At 38.6% G+C, this 16858-nt stretch overlaps 2 protein-coding genes and 1 long non-coding RNA gene across 3 annotated transcripts; 2 read left to right on the forward strand and 1 right to left on the reverse strand.

The window, feature by feature from the left end:
* Positions 1–309: 309 nt before the first annotated feature.
* LOC141801137 (uncharacterized) lies at positions 310–7885 on the reverse strand. The gene is made up of 6 exons (XM_074684081.1): positions 7593–7885; positions 6125–6253; positions 5427–5644; positions 3123–3270; positions 2539–2661; positions 310–2439 (listed from the first exon to the last, which is right to left on the reverse strand). The coding sequence occupies exons 2-6, from the start codon at positions 6219–6221 to the stop codon at positions 2390–2392; spliced, it is 636 nt and encodes a 211-aa protein (XP_074540182.1). The 5' UTR covers positions 6222–6253; positions 7593–7885; the 3' UTR covers positions 310–2389.
* A 1408-nt stretch (positions 7886–9293) lies between these two features.
* Positions 9294–13601, forward strand: LOC141800570 (B-cell receptor CD22-like). Its single transcript, XM_074683179.1, has 6 exons — positions 9294–9335; positions 10543–10887; positions 10985–11206; positions 11820–12107; positions 13237–13481; positions 13596–13601. Exons 1-6 carry the CDS (start codon positions 9299–9301, stop codon positions 13599–13601), a joined length of 1143 nt encoding a protein of 380 aa, XP_074539280.1. The 5' UTR covers positions 9294–9298.
* Positions 13602–13665: 64 nt separating this feature from the next.
* Positions 13666–14951, forward strand: LOC141801376 (uncharacterized). The gene is made up of 3 exons (XR_012599388.1): positions 13666–13763; positions 13870–13915; positions 14769–14951. It is a non-coding gene; the product is annotated as an uncharacterized LOC141801376 (long non-coding RNA).
* Positions 14952–16858: the final 1907 nt, after the last annotated feature.

The following is a 16858-nucleotide window of genomic DNA, read 5'->3' on the forward strand; positions in this document are numbered from 1 at the left end:
ACATCAATAGACTCACAAAGGCCAGAGATCTTATCTTTCAGTCAGAAACGAACAAATTCAGCATTCACTACTAGCTGCTCAAGATAGAGTCCCTGCTCTGCCAATCACCTGACCACATGTTTCTTACTGACTCTGTCAGGTTCCCAACAATAGCTTGACCCCACCCCCCACACACACAAACACACACACATTTGGATGCATCAGTGGTCCCTATTCCATCTCTCCATCAGTACGGTTGAAGACCCCTGGTGTTATGAGTATAAAGGTTTTGACGATGGGAAAAAATAATACCTCTGCTGTCCACAGGGGTGGCCGCAGGTTGTACTGTATAATAAACATGAACAAACAAGCAGGTGATTGGCTGAGAAACTGAACAGCCTGAGTGTAGATCTTGTGGCCTGAAAGTTAGAGAAATGATAAAAAAAAAGCTGATTCACCCACTCATACAGTAAACACTTCATATCTTCACTTTCGGGTAGCTTTAGCTCTTTTATTTGCTGTAAAACAAACAACAAGAAAAAAAAAAAAATCAGTGGACAGCAGCAATTAAACTCTCAGAGGTCTGGTTCCTTTACCTCATCCATGAGCTATGTCAGGAGTTCACCACCAGGGGGCAGCAAACAAATGTCTTTATGTGTGTCTCTTTCCTGCTTCCAGACATGGTTACAGATCCGTCCCAGTGACCTTAGAAATAAACCAAATACATATTGGGTGACTGTAAAAAGTAACTGCAACTGCTTCTATTTAAAAACACCAACTGGCCAACAACAAACTGTCAGAACCAGATGAATGCCTGTTAAATCTTTGTAACCTGAAGGCTTTTTGAGTTAAATGGGAGTGAAGCAGACTGAATCACTCAGATCAGATATTTGATCCAGTGATATTAAAGAACGAAGGATCTTTTTTTTTAACATTTGGTCAGCTTTAACACAAACGTTACAAGCTGGTATTAAGCTACCACCATCATTTTGAACTAATGCTGGTGCCATTACATGAATTTCCCTTCGGGGATTACTAAAGTATATCTTATCTTATCTTATCTTATTACACTTATCTCAGTGTTATTACATTCACTCACCAGGCGTGTGATGTTTTGTTTTGCTGTAACTTTATTTGACTCTATTTGTCGTGCACAAACAATGACAAAGATGAGCGACAAATGTAGATGTAGGACTGAGGACCATCATGCTTTGCCTTTATGCAAAGACAAGGTTATGTAAGAAAGTTAATAGCATCAGGATGACTGACTTCAGGATGTGAACACACCATTAACTCTACATTATTATATGGCACTTTGCAGGAATGGAAAAGGGAGCATGCTCTTGTTTTGTGATCTATACAGTCATATCTTCAGTGGGGAACTTCCTAATTGTGCCATATTATAAAATCTGGATGAAGTGGTATAGTGTTTTTAAAACTAATTCTGCTTTCATAAAGCAGTCTAACGTGATGCACACTGTCAATACTTGTTAAAAGTAAAGTAAAAAAAGGCTTTTTCGCTGGTGTCTGACACCGGCCTACTTGCAGAAATTAAAGACTTTAAAAATAACAGTCAAGAGCCATCAGTCTTTTGGTCTGGTTTGCTTATGAGGGTCACAGCAATGTATAACTGTAACAGATCGGTAGTGTTTCACCGAGGTACACTCACACTTTAAGATCAGTACACTAACAAAACATGTTGAGTACACTTTCTTTCTTAAGGGGGATCTGGGGAGGAGGGTCATACTCTGGCACAATTCAGGGTGACTGGAATAGTGTCAGTGGAGTGATTTCTTGTGTTGGGTGTTAAAATGCAGAGCTGGGCTGAGTGTTTTACAACAGAAAGAGGAGAGGCTCACTAAATCCTTGTGTTCTGTTTGTGGGTATTTTTTTTTTTTTTTTGGATTACCTACTTCCTACTTTCATGTCATCTCTGTGACCACTGTCTGCTGAGGTCAGTGGTTAAACTTCACAGCACAGACACTTCTTCCTTTTTTATGCCATTGAGCAGAAAAACAGCTGAGTATCTGATAACTCAGGCAAACGTTTTCTGAAAACTACAAACCCTTTTACAGCTTTCTGAACAATTTAACAACTTGTGTTCCAATCAAGTGTATACATTAAAGGCAGTGAAAAAGCACTAACATCCCTGTTAAAGTGAGGAAGCTTAAATTGCTTTCTCGTATATTCTAAAAATTTCTCTGAAAAGACAAATCCATGGTGAAGGAAGAAAGTGAAGATGTCAGGATTCAGAGTGGATAAAGCATTCAGTCATCATTCCCAGTCTTGTGTTTAACATCTCTATGCTTAAATTGGTCAAAGGGTTAGAAAATAAATCAGCTCTGGTTTATAGAGCCCAACTTTGGATGTGTCTCCTTGAGTAAAATCTTTTTCAGCTCCCTGTCTCCTTTCACTCCTTTGTCACGATCGTGTTCACATCATCCTCTGCATCTCCTCTCCCTAGAACCACAAACACATCACAAGTTATTCATCAGCCTTCAGTTTTTAGGCCATGTTAAACATGTTTCTACAGTATGTAAATAAAAAAAGTATACTCACCGAGACACCTGTTGAAGGTCTCAGATCTCTGTAGTGTCAAAACCGTTAAAAGAGCCAACAACGCCGTACCAAAAAATCCACCAAGGACACAACCAAGGAGAATCGCTCGATTAAGGCCATTATCTAGGGGTGAAAAGAGCAGGGCAGAGGGAGGGGGAGAGAGGAAGAGTGACAGAATAATGGAGAGATGGATGTTTAAAAAAGTAAAGTTTGAAATGTGAACAAACCTTTGTTTTTTTCTCTGTTGGGAGCATTTTTAGACAAGTAAAGTGGTCATCTGACAAGAGTTAATTTTATTTTTTGTCTAACGTGTAAAGAAAAAAAAAAGCTTATAAAAAGCACAACTGGTTAGATATGCAACATCACGAAATCCCTGAACTAAAAATGCCACTTATCTGTGAATAAATATCCTCATTTTAAATTTTTATGTGCAGTAAAGAAAAGTTAGAAAAGAAAAGATACAACAGTGAGTGGGTTCTTCTATATCAGAGGTGTCACGGTAATACAATAGGAAGGTGGATGTGTCTCCAATAAAAAAACCAAAGCATTTTATGATTGTTTATCTGAAATATTCAGGTTGGTACCGTAAAGATGTAGCACAGCAGAGTGTTTTTCAGGGTTGTTTGACTGCTGACATATGACACGTGTGCCGTTGTCGGGGATCGACGTTCCCTTGATGGTCCAAACAGCCAACGACACTCCTGACTTTATTTCACAGTGTCCGTACAGAGCCTGAGGAGAGAGATGGGAGGAAAGCAGGAGACATGAAAGCTCCTGTGAGGAACTCACTTTGGGTTAACTTTGGCGCCACCTGTAGAGCAGCATGGTTCCTCTTATTTCCTGGCTAATCTTGTTCTGTACATTTCTAAGTAGATAATCTTCACCAAAAATCAAATTATGCTTTATCATGGTCAAATGTGTGACTTATTAAGAATTTTTGAGGCGGAGGATGTAAAATGGTTGATTACTTCATCTGGAATCTACACATAGACTGTAATAAATGGACATAATTTCTGGGATGTCGCCCATTTGTTTCAGAAACAGTTTAAAAGCCCAACGTCAACAGGGGAAATATTTGTAATGCTGACCCTACCTAGCTTTGTTCAAGTTAGGGTGAGGCTAAGACAATGGCCTTTAGCTTCTTCACAGACAACTACAGAGTGTCTACTTCCCAGTCAAGTCAGCCCTGACCTTAATGGGCAAAAAAAAACAAACAAACAAAAAAAACAGTTCTACAAAAATTAACATCTCTGAAATGTGAAAAAATTAAACTATACAAACACAAACCATTTTCTTTCAAAACCAGGCAGTAAACATGTTTATCTCTCCATGAAACATCACCTTTCCTGCTCGGTGTGTGTGAATTATTATTATTTGTTTAGTTTCTATTAATTTTTTATTGTTATTTTATTTTATTTATTTATTCTTTATCCATTTTTTTTATTTGTGTGTGAATTATAATTTTAGATAGGTAGTTGTTGCTTGCTTAAAAGTCTTGTTCACTCCTGGAGGTCATACAGACTCATCAGTGTTCATTTCAGATTGTTTTATAGCATAGACACAGTCTGCATGGGATAAACAGACATAACTTTGGGTAGAAAAAGAGAAAGTTGTCAAGTGTAAATTTTTCACTTATCATGAAACTAATCAGGTACAAGGACGCTTACAGAACAAAGACAGCCTTAATGTCTTTGAGGGGGTGAAACTCATCAGATCTAGATTATTACCAATACTTTTATTTCTTTTGTTTAGAAAGAAATAAAAAGTAGTCAGGGAGTTTGTAACATTTTTAACTCACCAGAAAACTGGTGGGTCAGAGGCTGCATAAGCCGGGTTGACACTTAAGCTTCAACAATTAACTCTGTCTTCTCTATCTTATATCACAATTAAGGTAGATTCAAAGGAAGCTCAGTAAATAACTGTTGGTGTAACAGTCATAATGTGATCAAGTTCACACAGATTGAAAACTGTGTGAAGTATTGAAGCTGTAGCGTGAGTAGTTCAGTGTGGTGTGCTCTGAGGGGGAACACATAGATCTTATAGTCTTGACTCAAACAGTCAGATGTGTCACTATTTGGAATGAAAAAAAACCCCTTTTTTTTCAGTTTGTTGTCTTTCACATGGAAAACCTTCCCCAACAACTTCCTCATTCTTTCATTAATTTTCCAAACCCCTTACCCTGTTCAGGGTCGCGGGTGGCTGGAGCTTATCCCAGCTGTCATTGGACGAGAGGTGGGGTACACCCTGGACTGGTCGCCAGTCAATCACAGGGCCGACACAGAGACAGACAACTATTTACTCACACCTACGGACAATTTAGAGTGACCAACTGACCTGATGTGCATGTTTTTGGACTGTGGGAGAGAATGCACATGGCAAACATGCAGACCCCACACAGAAAGGCCTATTGGCCAAGCTAAGAATCGAACCAGTGACCTCATTGCTGTGAGGCTGCCACGATAACCGTTGCGCCACCGTGCAGCCCAAATAGAAATTGTCAGGTTTGTTAATGTTTTTGTTTTCTTTGTGGTTCATTCTGAGGAATCAGTATCAATTTTACTGTTTCACAAAAACTCAAAACCCTCTCTCTAAAAGTCCTGTTTTGGGGAAACTGAAAAGCTTTTAGAGGAACTATGATGTTTACTGATAAGAAACAAACATGGCTGAGAAATGCCATTTCCTTCCTTAATTATGCTCACACATACATGCAAGTGAGAAAGAAAGGTAAGAGAGATAGCGTGTGTGTTTGTGTGTGTGTGTGTGTGTGTGTGTGTGTGTGTGTGTGTGTGTGTGTGTGTGTGTGTGTGTGTGTGTGTGTGTAATAAGATTGTGTAACTGAAGGAAACTGCACAGTCATGGGAATAGATCAGTGCCTGTAGCCGACTCACCTGGGGGATGTCCTCCACATGACCTTGAGGGCAGGTGAGACTGTAGTTACCGTGACCCCCGTACAGAGTGAATGTGAGGTTTGGAGAAGTTTCTGGCACCCCACAGCGAAACACAGCAGGGTCTCCCAAAGCCACGGTGATGTCAGAGGGACGTGTGTGGTAAATGAGAGCTGCAGGGTTCAGAGGTGAAGTGATGGTGGTACGGGTTGTGTTTACAGCTGAAATGAAGTTTAAGAATAACAATACAGTAAAGAACAAATCAGTCATCAATGTGTTTAATCAAAACGGAGTAATCTAAGATATGATCGGAAGCTGATGAAAGCAGTTTAAGTTTATTTTATTACAACATACTCTGCACTGAAGTCCTTGAGTGCTATTGGAGTTGTCTTAAAGATCAAATTAAAACCCCTGGGTTTCCTTCCTGTGTTGTTTACCAGAAACTGTGTCTACTCCATGCCCTTTAAGCAAAACCTCTCCGCAGCCATTTGAATATTCTGATGGAAGGGCAGTCGGGTTTCCCTGTAGGACTTTCTTAAGAGTCAAATCATTCATGACAAACATTTTTCCAGTGGTTTTTAAAACAATCAAGACAAAGTTTGTTTGGTGCTTTGATTTCTTTTTCAGGTTATTTTTAGATGATGACACACCTGACTAATACAAGTCTTTTAATATAAACCGTCCTGGCTGTGGCTGCTCACCTGAGGTGGGTGTGTAGATCTGGATCAGAGCCAGGAGCAGGAACCAAACATGAGAAGGCCTCTTCATCACTTCTCTCCTCCTCCTCGTCTTCATCATTTTCTCCTCTCTGACTTTATTCCATAGATTACCTGCAAACATTTGGTGGATGTTACTTTAACTTTTATTCAATAGTCAAAGGATACATGCTGCAATAAAATGTAGCTTTTCCACATAGCTGTGCATGAATGAAAAAAGGTGGAGTTAAGACTTTCACCTGAGGGCAGGTAACCAGTTAAATGGTTCACTACACTGTAATGGTTTAGATACACTGTTTCACCTCCTCAGTGCTGTCTCAATGTGTTTCATGGGCAATGATGCAATGATACCATTGTGGTGCTATTAATCACGACAATAATACAAGTTGTTTTGAATATATATGTAACGTTTCTGCACATTCTGACATGTCACCGGTGTGATGTTTTTTGTGTTTCAGAGGATAACAAGGTTGCAACCACAAATATGATTCAAGTACCTTGAGAGTGGTGAACAAGGCCTTAAGTTTTAAAATAATTGGTCTCATAGGTCGCTGAAAGTCATCATTGCGATAACACTTCTTTAACTAAGAGATCAATAAAGAAACAGCCAGCAAAAGCAGCACCTAAATAAAAGTCGAGCCCTGTGGCACTGCTTCAGCATGCCTGTGGGAACCACAGGGACTTTACCTGAGGCTCAAGCAACAACAGCAACACTGAATTTACAGAAACTCAAAGGAAATCAAGAAGTTTGTCTGCAAATAAAAAATAAAACTTAAAATTAAATTAAATTAAAATAAAAGAATATCATAGGTTCCTGTCACCTGTGATGTGACTGCTGTTACAGTCTGATCAATGACACAAGTGACAGGTTTATCTACAGGTCGTAGTGATATACAACAATAACAAAACAGTTGAACTGTCAGAAAAATTGATTTTTTTGTAAGTCAGACTTGTTGCTAACGTTCAAACTAGCTTACAAGCTTCTTAGCTTTTTTATGGTCATGTGTGCAAACGACCCTTATAAAAAAGCAAACCAAAAAAGCCCCTAATCCACTTAATCTATTTCATTTATTCATTACATCATGCTTCACAACAGTAATACAGGCTTTAAGTAAATGTGTCAAAGTTTTGTGAATGTACAACAAACTCAGCAGAAGAGAATGTAACTGTCTTTTAACTTTGCCATTAAATTTGATTTGTTATCTAATCACGCAGTTATTGATACTAATGTCTATCTGCTGTTTGAAGAGTCTGTTAAAAAAGATACAATCAACCAACTTTTTCTCTAAACGCTTGTTTTACTGAGCTCTTGACATCATTTGGAACAAGTTCTACAGCTAAATTTCATATTTCGTCCCTTAATTTGTTTTCTTGTTATCCCCCTTAGATATGACTAAAATAAACACAGAGGAAACACATTTTTAATGTAAACTGAAGGAAAATGATCACTAACCGTAAACTGAACTGAAAATTCAAAAGCAAGTTCCGCAGAAGTTGGAAGAAGTTAGAAGCTTCCTTATTTGAAGACTGGGAAACCTTCACACAAATAGATTCCTCAGAAGCTTCACTTCCTGAAAATGTTGATCTAAAATAAAGCAATCATCAGCATCGAGACCCTTAGTGAGTCCAAACAACGCGACTCTCTCCTGGTCCCTGTCTCAGTCCATCCTCCAGCTCTCACAGGAACGATGTTACAAACAAACAGGAATGTTATCGTCCTCAAGTTCGGATGGATTTCTCTAAATGTCAAACAGGTTGAGCAGGACGGTCCTGAGCCAATAATAGCTCAGGAGTCACGTCACTGATGGTGCAAGGCTTTCTGGAAGACACACACACACACACACACACACACACACACACACACACACACACACACACACACACACACACACACACAGTTAGTGTTCCCTCCTCTTTCACTGCCCTTCATCCCTCCTTCGTAGTTTCCCTTCTTTAGCCTCTGAGTCTTTAGCTATTTGCAAAACCAAATTTTACTTTCAAATGAGTTCTTTCTTTCTTTCTTTCTTTCTTTCTTTCTTTCTTTCTTTCTTTCTTTCTTTCTTTCTTTCTTTCTTTCTTTCTTTCTTTCTTTCGGTTTGTCTGGAGGAAACAAGGCCTGTGTCTTCTGCAACCAAAGCTGCAACCATGAAGTAAACCATGAGTAAAATTGTTGCATTAATGACAGAAACAAACTCTAACTTTAAATACACCTCAGCAGACAGTGATATTTGTTCCACGTGCTCTTGTTTCAGTGTGAAAGCTGAACATGTGTCAGTGAGGCCAATTCATAACCCACTATATTGTTTCTGAATACTTGGGAGAAATGCTCTAAATGCTAAAAGTGTCAAACTATCACAATACAGAGTTGACATCACAAACTCTGTGCCAACCAAGCTGCAGCCTTAAGCTGTCAGAAATGAAGCCCATGCAGAGGTGTTGCAAACTGCATTTCTTTAAAATAAAAGGTTAGCTGCAGAAAGACTGGAATTCACAAACACACAAAGCCAGAAAAGCAAATGTTAAAATAAAGAAAAAAATAAATATTTTTTTTTTACTTCTGAATGCTACACAGGATTTGGGTCTGAGGAGCTTGTGTCTGAATAGTTCTACTGGCATACACATTGTACGGTGATTGAATCTGTTTCTATAACTCATTAGTTTTGATGTTATTAAACATTAAAGTTTGTTCCATATAAGGGCGTTGCTGAGTTAACTGAAAGGTGGACATATACTCTTTCCCTTGGATATATTTACTGCACAGCACTAAACGCAGTAATACAATAAATGAAAATAGAATAATATATCAGGATACCACCACATTATACAAATACATGATATAAATTTTCACATGGTGTTTATTTTTATAATAAGAAATGTTATTTCCCAAGAATGACATGACAATAAAGTGACAGCAAAGACTTAAAGTTTTAGCCACAAGTTCCCCATTCACAGTTATAAATGGAAGTTAAGTGTGAAATGGTTCAACAGAAACCGCCTCCCATCGTTCTTGTACATGAAAGGCTTCAGTTCACTGAATATAGATCAGCTTCAGACATGATGCTGTGCTGTTTACCTCTAGACCACTTCATAAAAGGCATATTCTGTCACAAGATGTCAAACCCGTCCAGACATCTACTTTTTTGCTGTAATTTGAGGAGGATGATCACAGTCCTAGTGCTTCTCATCATGGAAGCAGGTAAGCAAAATAACTTGACAATTCACTTTTTATTTAAAATTATAGATTAAAAAAAATAGAAAGAAATTTTGATCCAAAATGCTTCTGTCATTGTAAAATTATTTAAATTTCTTTTATATTACTTATTAGGCAGGAGATGTGGCTGTGTGTTGTAGTATTGTCCACATGAAATTATCTCTTTAAACTCTCTGCTCCTTGAGAAAACTCTGTCTCTCATCATTCCTACTTTATTGAAATATGGGATGTATTTGTTGGAGTTTGAATTTGACAGCTTCTCCTAGTTTAGAAAGTAGCCTGAAGTAGAAAAAAAAAATGCTGACAGTCACTGCAGAAGGGTGTTTAACAAGTCTAGCTGCCTGCAACAGCATGGGGCTTTTCTGCCCTGAGTTATAAATTTCAGGCTGGAAACAGGTCTGCAGGTCTCTGGTCCTTTGGTAAGTGAATTCCAAGCCTGTTAGGGCAGATTACTGCAAGGAAAGAAATAAAAGAAACAGAAATACATCCAAACTATTTGTTTGCCAAAAGCGCACCAGACAAAGATCTTTGCTCCCTTGCTTATGATGTGAAGAGGAATTTATACTACTTTTTTTCATACTTTGATATGGATTCCTGTTAGCTACTACCAGAGCAGCAACAACTCATCCTGGGGCCACTCATGCAACTTAAATGACAATTTTTGTCTAATTAAAAACCCAAGGCAGAAACAATAGCGATAACAGTATCACACAGCAGGCAGTATTAAAGAAAAAAACCCTCAACTTTACACATGTGTACAGAGCAGCGAGTTGACTTGCATCAGATGAGATGAAGTGCACGGCGACCTCTAGAGGCATGCCTGGTAGGGAAATTGTGACTTTAATTCACTCATGGCATTGAGAAAGCTTGGCAGAAGACAAAAAACTAACTAACTAAAAAAAAAACACTAAATTAATAATAATAATAATAATAATAATAATAATAATGATAATAATAATAATAAGCTCATTTGCTGTCAGCACTTAGAACCAAAGCAGTCAATATTATATTTTCAAAAGTTTTTCTTTTTTAGTTTAAATATTTTTTCAAGTCTGAGGAAGCCACATCTTAGTCCTACTCAATTCAATTCTTCACTAAATTTGATTCTTTAAATCATGCTCATCGGATCCTTGTAGTAACAGGGTTGTTACTACAAGTCTTCAGTAACCTCATAACTGTGATCTCTCTGCAGGAACCCAGGGAGCGGATTGGTCTGTGACTTTTGAAAATCCAGATCCCTGTGCTGTGAAAGGGTCATCAGTGGAGTTCAGGTGCTCATACAGCTATAAAGATGGACAAACTGTTAGAGGAACTTCGTGGAATAAAGGGGAATCAAGAAATGGCACCTGGGTACGTGTGAAGCTCTCAGATTTCCCTGCATATGAAAATCGCTCTGAATATGTTGGCGACAAACAGCACGACTGTAGCTTGGTTCTTCATGACCTGCAGCTGGATGACACCGGTTATTACTACTTCAGGTTTGACACAACAAAGTTCGGCTATCGAAGTAAAACTTCAGTGTACCTCTCTGTCACAGGTCAGTTTGTTTTAAATCCTGTGTCATATTAACCTGAAGACTTTTCACTCTGTCATAACATGATGTCTTCATTTGTCTTTTACTGACTGATACTAAGAGCTGAGAGCCAGAGTTCACCCTGACACAGTGAGAGCCGGGGACCACGTGACTCTTGAATGTAAAACTTCCTGCAGTCTGAACAGAACCGTCTGGTACAAAGATGGACGTAAAGTAACCAAATCAACCTTCCAGGCTCAGGCAGAGGATGCTGGGAAATATTCATGTGTGGTTGAAGGTCAGGAGTCAGTGCGTTCAGATCCTGTCACTCTGGATGTGTATGGTAAGTAAATCATTTAATACTTGGTTTAAAATCTGGTATTTTGTTGTTTGAGGATTATGCTTGCAGGAACTGATCATTATTTGGAGCAATAGAAACTTATCACAGAATGTGATGATCCAGAGCTACCTGAGAGAAAAAAAAACAATTTAATTTATGTAAGCACAAAACAGAGTAAAAGATGAACAGGGGTGACCTGGGGTGGCATCAAACCTCAATATACCTACCGGGGCTGACATGAATGCATCTATATATCTGTATATCTTTCTATTCAAATATATATTGCAGCAATGTTAGAGCATATGACCCTGTATGCGTCTGTCTCCCCGGTCAAAAGAGTCTGCCATGCTGAGCTAGATAACTGAAGCAAGCTAGTTGTGGTATGCTAATAAGTAAGATGACTCTAGTCTGGATAAACTGTATCTTTGAATAACAAAATAAATGTACCTTAACCTTTTTAGTTTTGGCAACCATAGGTCAAAGTTAGAAAAAGTTAAAAAAAAAAAAAAGTTAAAAACAAAGTTAAAAAAGTCAAACCTTAGTTAAACCGTAGTAACTTAAGAAGTCATTAATTTAAAGTTCATATCACTGCACTGTGGTTGTGTTTTGTATACAGATCCTCCAATGAATGTGTCAGTAGAGGTGAGTTATCCCAGCATCCTAACAGAGGACAGCAGTGTGAATCTGACCTGCAGCAGCTCTGCTAACCCTGCAGCAATAAACTACACCTGGTTCAAGAGGAGAGCTTCTCCAAACTCCAGAGATAAATCCCTGATTCCGGTGGCTTCAGGACAGGTGCTGTCTGTGCCAGCTGTGGAGGTGTCCCACACTGACCTGTACCACTGCCAGGCCAGAAACATAGTGGGAGAAAACAACTCGACTGAGGTGGTGCTAAGAAAATATGGTTTGTGTCGTTTTATAGTCACACAAAATGGTTTAAAAATATTGTGTATTCGAATACAAAACAGTGAACAGATCTAAGAAGTGTCCCTATAGAGGAATTAGTTTTTTATCAACAACAATGGATGCACATTCAACTTGGGTACAGAAGCACTTCAGAGTATGATGGTCTGTTTACTGTTGGGAGGAGCTAACCACCAAAAAACACATTTTTAACTTAATGTCATCCATTTGTCAGATGAAATGCTCCCAGGTTTGTGAAATAGCAGTGAGTGGACAGATAAGATCAGCAAGTGGACAGTTATTAGGTGGACAGACGTTTTTAGCAGAGAAACCAGTATATACCCAGAGAGGAAACACAACTCTCACTAAATACTCATGACTGCATTATCTGTGGACACTTATCAGACTGTGACAGACCAGGATGTAAACATTGTTTCACAATATTCCTTAAATTTATTTTGGTGATAAAATCTGTTTCTATTTATCATAATCTATAGGTTCACTCATCATTTACTGTCCATATTGAGTCCATGTTTGGTCAGAACCTCAGCCTTAAACCAACTTTTTCATTAAATAAACAAAGTTAAATCTGTCTTTTGAATATCAGCTGTTATTATTGCTTGTTTGCAGTCAAACCTGGTTAACTAAAGTTGGATAAAGATGGCACATTTAATGAAAAACATGCAGACGTCGCTGGTGTATCAGTGTAAAGTGTGACCCAGTTAACTGGTGACTCTCGGCCGTGAATCACGGCTGCCGTTGACTAAAAATTAAAAGCTAGCGTGGTCGCTATTAATTATTATTATTATTAACGCCGAAACGCTGGTTGTGCTGTAACGGTCAAAACTTGACAGAAGTTGCCTTTATTGTGTCGTGTTGTTTTTGACAGCTGTCCACAGAACAACCGTACATTTTGATGCTTCTAACAGGTTGAATTTATTGTTTGAAAACGCTAACTCGTCTGAATGAATGGAGCTAACTGCTACTTCTGCGGTCGAGATGTGTGCCCAGCTTTGTGATGATGTAGACTGATAGTCCCTCTATAGAATCAGTCATCAGCATAATGTCCAATTCTTAGTTAATCCGTAGTAACTTGATATCACTGCACTGTGGTTATGTTTTGTATACAGATCCTCCAATGAATGTGTCAGTAGAGGTGAGTTATCCCAGCATCCTAACAGAGGACAGCAGCGTGAATCTGACCTGCAGCAGCTCTGCTAACTCTGCAGCAATAAGCTACACCTGGTTCAAGAGGAGAGCTTCTCCCAACTCCAGAGATAGATCCCTGATTCCGGTGGCTCCAGGACAGGTGCTGTCTGTGCCAGCTGTGGAGGTGTCCCACACTGACCTGTACCACTGCCAGGCCAGAAACATAGTGGGAGAAAACAACTCAACTGAGGTGGTGCTAAGAAAATATGGTTTGTGTCGTTTTACAGTCACACATAATGGTTCAGAAATATTGTGTACTTGAAAACAAAACTGTGAACAGACCTAAGAAGTGTACCTTTAGATCAGTTATCGAGCTAATGTCTTGTTAATTCTTTTTCCACACAGAGGGTTTGAACCATGCCTCTTTACACCACATCATCCTTCTTGTTGGAAACATTGCAAAAACTGTGATCTTGTTGATTCTCTCACTCGTTATCATCTGGGCTTGGTGAGTTTTATACTTTATACTTCACCCTTCGTAATTACCTTCTACTTAATGCTGCTATTATCAAACTTTTCATTGGTGAGTAACTGATAATTGATTTTCTTCCCAGTTTATCACTAAGGAGGAGGGGGAGTAACTCTGCTGAGGAAAAACAGGTGAGAACAACACAGCTTTGTTTAAATAAAATAATGTCATAACCTGGCTCAAGTAAAGTCTGTAATGTGAATGTGAACAAGACAATGTAGGTCTGAGTGTTGTCAGGTAAATAAGACAAAAACAAAAGGTGTGCATGTGATCACTGGGTAAGTCCTGATGGAATGATTTAGAGACTAAAACTGCATCTCTGGGGTTAGCCTCTTTATGCCCCGAAAAGCGTCAGACACAGGTGATCTGGATCAGTGCATTTGATCAAAAGCAAGACAATGAGAATTTTTACAGATGGAGGTGTTTTGTGACCTCCAGCACTCTTAACGAGCCCCCATTCAGCTCACCTGTTCCCAATGCACCCAGCTGGTGCTCATCAGCCTTGGTAGTCAATAAAAGGAGGATCTTTCCCTCAGTTAGATGTGTGACACCAAAGAGCCAACACCTTCAGTTAGTTTCACCTGGATTGAGTGTTTTGGGAGTGTGTGTATGTGTTGAGGGAAGGAGGGTGTATTTATAAGAGATTTGAGAGAGTTGATCTGTGAGGAGATATTTTTTACTCAGTGTTTTCTCTCCACCAAGCAACTCCACCTTATTTTGAGACATTTTTCCTTTAGTTTATCTACTCTTTTGGTAGCTTTAGAGGATGGCTGTGGAAAAATCAAACCCCCACTCAACTTTTAGATCACAAAGGCCCATTTTTGGTTTTATTTAAAGGTGCAGGTTCAGGTTATTTTTTGTTAGTTTCCCTGTCCATGACCCCTGTCCTTCATGTCATTAGACAAGGAGAGACAAGCAGAGGTTTTCACATTATTCACAGTTACTTTCTGACAAAATATCTAAAGCTGCCCTGCTATGTTTCAGGACAACAGTGATTACGAGAACTTCAGTGCTGCTGTGCAGACTCGTAAAGACAGGGCAACACAGCTGGAAATGTCTGTTTATAGGAAGTAAAAGGCCACGAAGACATTTAACGACTGGATATTAACATGAGTGACTTTAATTTTGGTGGAAAATGAAGCCCAAGGAGGAGAATACAAATAAAAACACAAGAAGCTATATGGTTTGGACATAAAGAAAGAGACCTCATGTTGTTTTGTGTGCATACTGTATATGATGTCAGGCTGTGCCTTTCAAAGTGGAAGATGTGTATTTATCATAAAGTGAATGGGAGGTAAACACTTCTCATTTTTTCTCTTTAAACAATGTTTTCTGTCCTTAAATGTGGTGAGCCGCAGCAGTAGATAACCAAATCATAAGACTGTGATATAAAGAATTTTATCTTTGGATGAAAAATAACGTGTGAGCATGTTTCATGAATACATTAAATAAATATATTAAAGATTGTATGATTTTGCAATAATGTTAAAACTTTGGGATGCTTTTATGAAAACAGGTGTAATCTTTCAGTTTTGTAGTTTAAACTTCTTAAAGTTGTAATTTTAAGTTTTAAAACGTTCACTATTTACGTGTCTTTGTTATAAATTTGATAAGCATACGTAATTGCCATAGGTACCTGTTGGAGTACGTATGTTTCATTTCAAATTCAACCCGCGAGAGGAGAACATGGCCCATCGGTATGTAGCTCTTGCTAATAGCTAATGTTGCCTGTTTACTGTGTTCTTTTGATACATGAATGTATGTTGATGTAAGTGTTGACCACACGGTTTAGCCGCGGTTGGTTTGTGTGACTGTTAACAAACGTGCTTGAGTTGGGTGGGGCTGGGTGCGCTCGATGAGTAGCGTAAATGCTAAGTGGCTAACACTCCTGGCTAGAAGTTTTAGCCATGGCGGCTCGCTTTAATGATGTCCCTTAACTGTATTAATCCAATGTGGAGTTTGTTAAGTTTTATGTAGTTTGAACTGCAAAATCCTTTGAAACTGGGATCAGTGCTGCCTTAAGTTTAGTGCTAGTGGCTCAGTGCGCATGCTCAGTCCTAATGTAGCTTGTTTTACTTCAGCGCTACTGGAAGTGGGCTTTTGTTTGTTTGATTTGCATGATGTGTGTCTTATTTAACATGTTACAATGTTGAAACAATGACAGTATTTATATCACGCCTCCTTTTGTGATTTAGAGAGTGTCATGCTCATTTATTATTTTCTGTTTTCAGGTTTATGACCTGAGGTCATTTTGAAATAATAAAAGAATCAAAAGAACTAACAGGAGTCATTACTTATATGTGCTGCCTCTCAAGCTTATTGTGAGAGCTAAAGTTTTCAAAAGTCAGAACAAATAACATTTGATGTTTCATGAATTATAAAATTGTTTTGAAATGTGTAACAATAAATTCCTGTGTCATGGTTTGGACACCTGTTCTCATACTTTTAGTGATTATTTCTAGTGTTGTACAAAGACAACATGTTGCACAGGGTTTGGGAGGTGTCTGTGGGAATGAGGAACAGCAGTTTTTAGAGTTTCCACATGAGGCTGGCAGCAAATTGAATAGATCAGCTATTTAATGGGTCTTAAAATAATCCAATCAAGGTCCCTACCCATGAGCTTAATCCTAACAACCATGTCAAAATGCCCAGTTTTCACAGTGAAAATGCATTGCTGACTTGACTGACAGGTGAGCATCCTGTCGTTGTCGCAAGGGCTTAAGACTCTAAAGGCCCTAATCTTTACCTCATCTAAACCATAGCAAACTGTTTCAGTACTTATTTGTTTAGAAGAAATTTAGACCATGAGTTAAATAAAGATTTGCCTCATCGGGGATGTGACTGAGTTGACTTAAAGTGATGTATTTTGTAGCTATGATACAAGAAGTTTATGGTTCACCCAAAATTGACCCTTTGTATCAAGCATGGCAAACACCATCATTTGGTTAAAGATATTAGTTAGTGACATCCCTGAGAATTAGGGCTGCACGATATTGGAAAAAACTGACATTGTGATTTTTGGGGGGTTTGCGATATATATTGCATTATTAAAGACAGAAGAATTTTCACTAGAT

Source organism: Halichoeres trimaculatus, unplaced genomic scaffold (assembly GCF_033239565.1).
Source record: "Halichoeres trimaculatus isolate MK-OKI-2021-1 unplaced genomic scaffold, fHalTri1.1 fHalTri1_scaffold_12, whole genome shotgun sequence".
Classification (NCBI taxonomy): domain Eukaryota; kingdom Metazoa; phylum Chordata; class Actinopteri; order Labriformes; family Labridae; genus Halichoeres; species Halichoeres trimaculatus.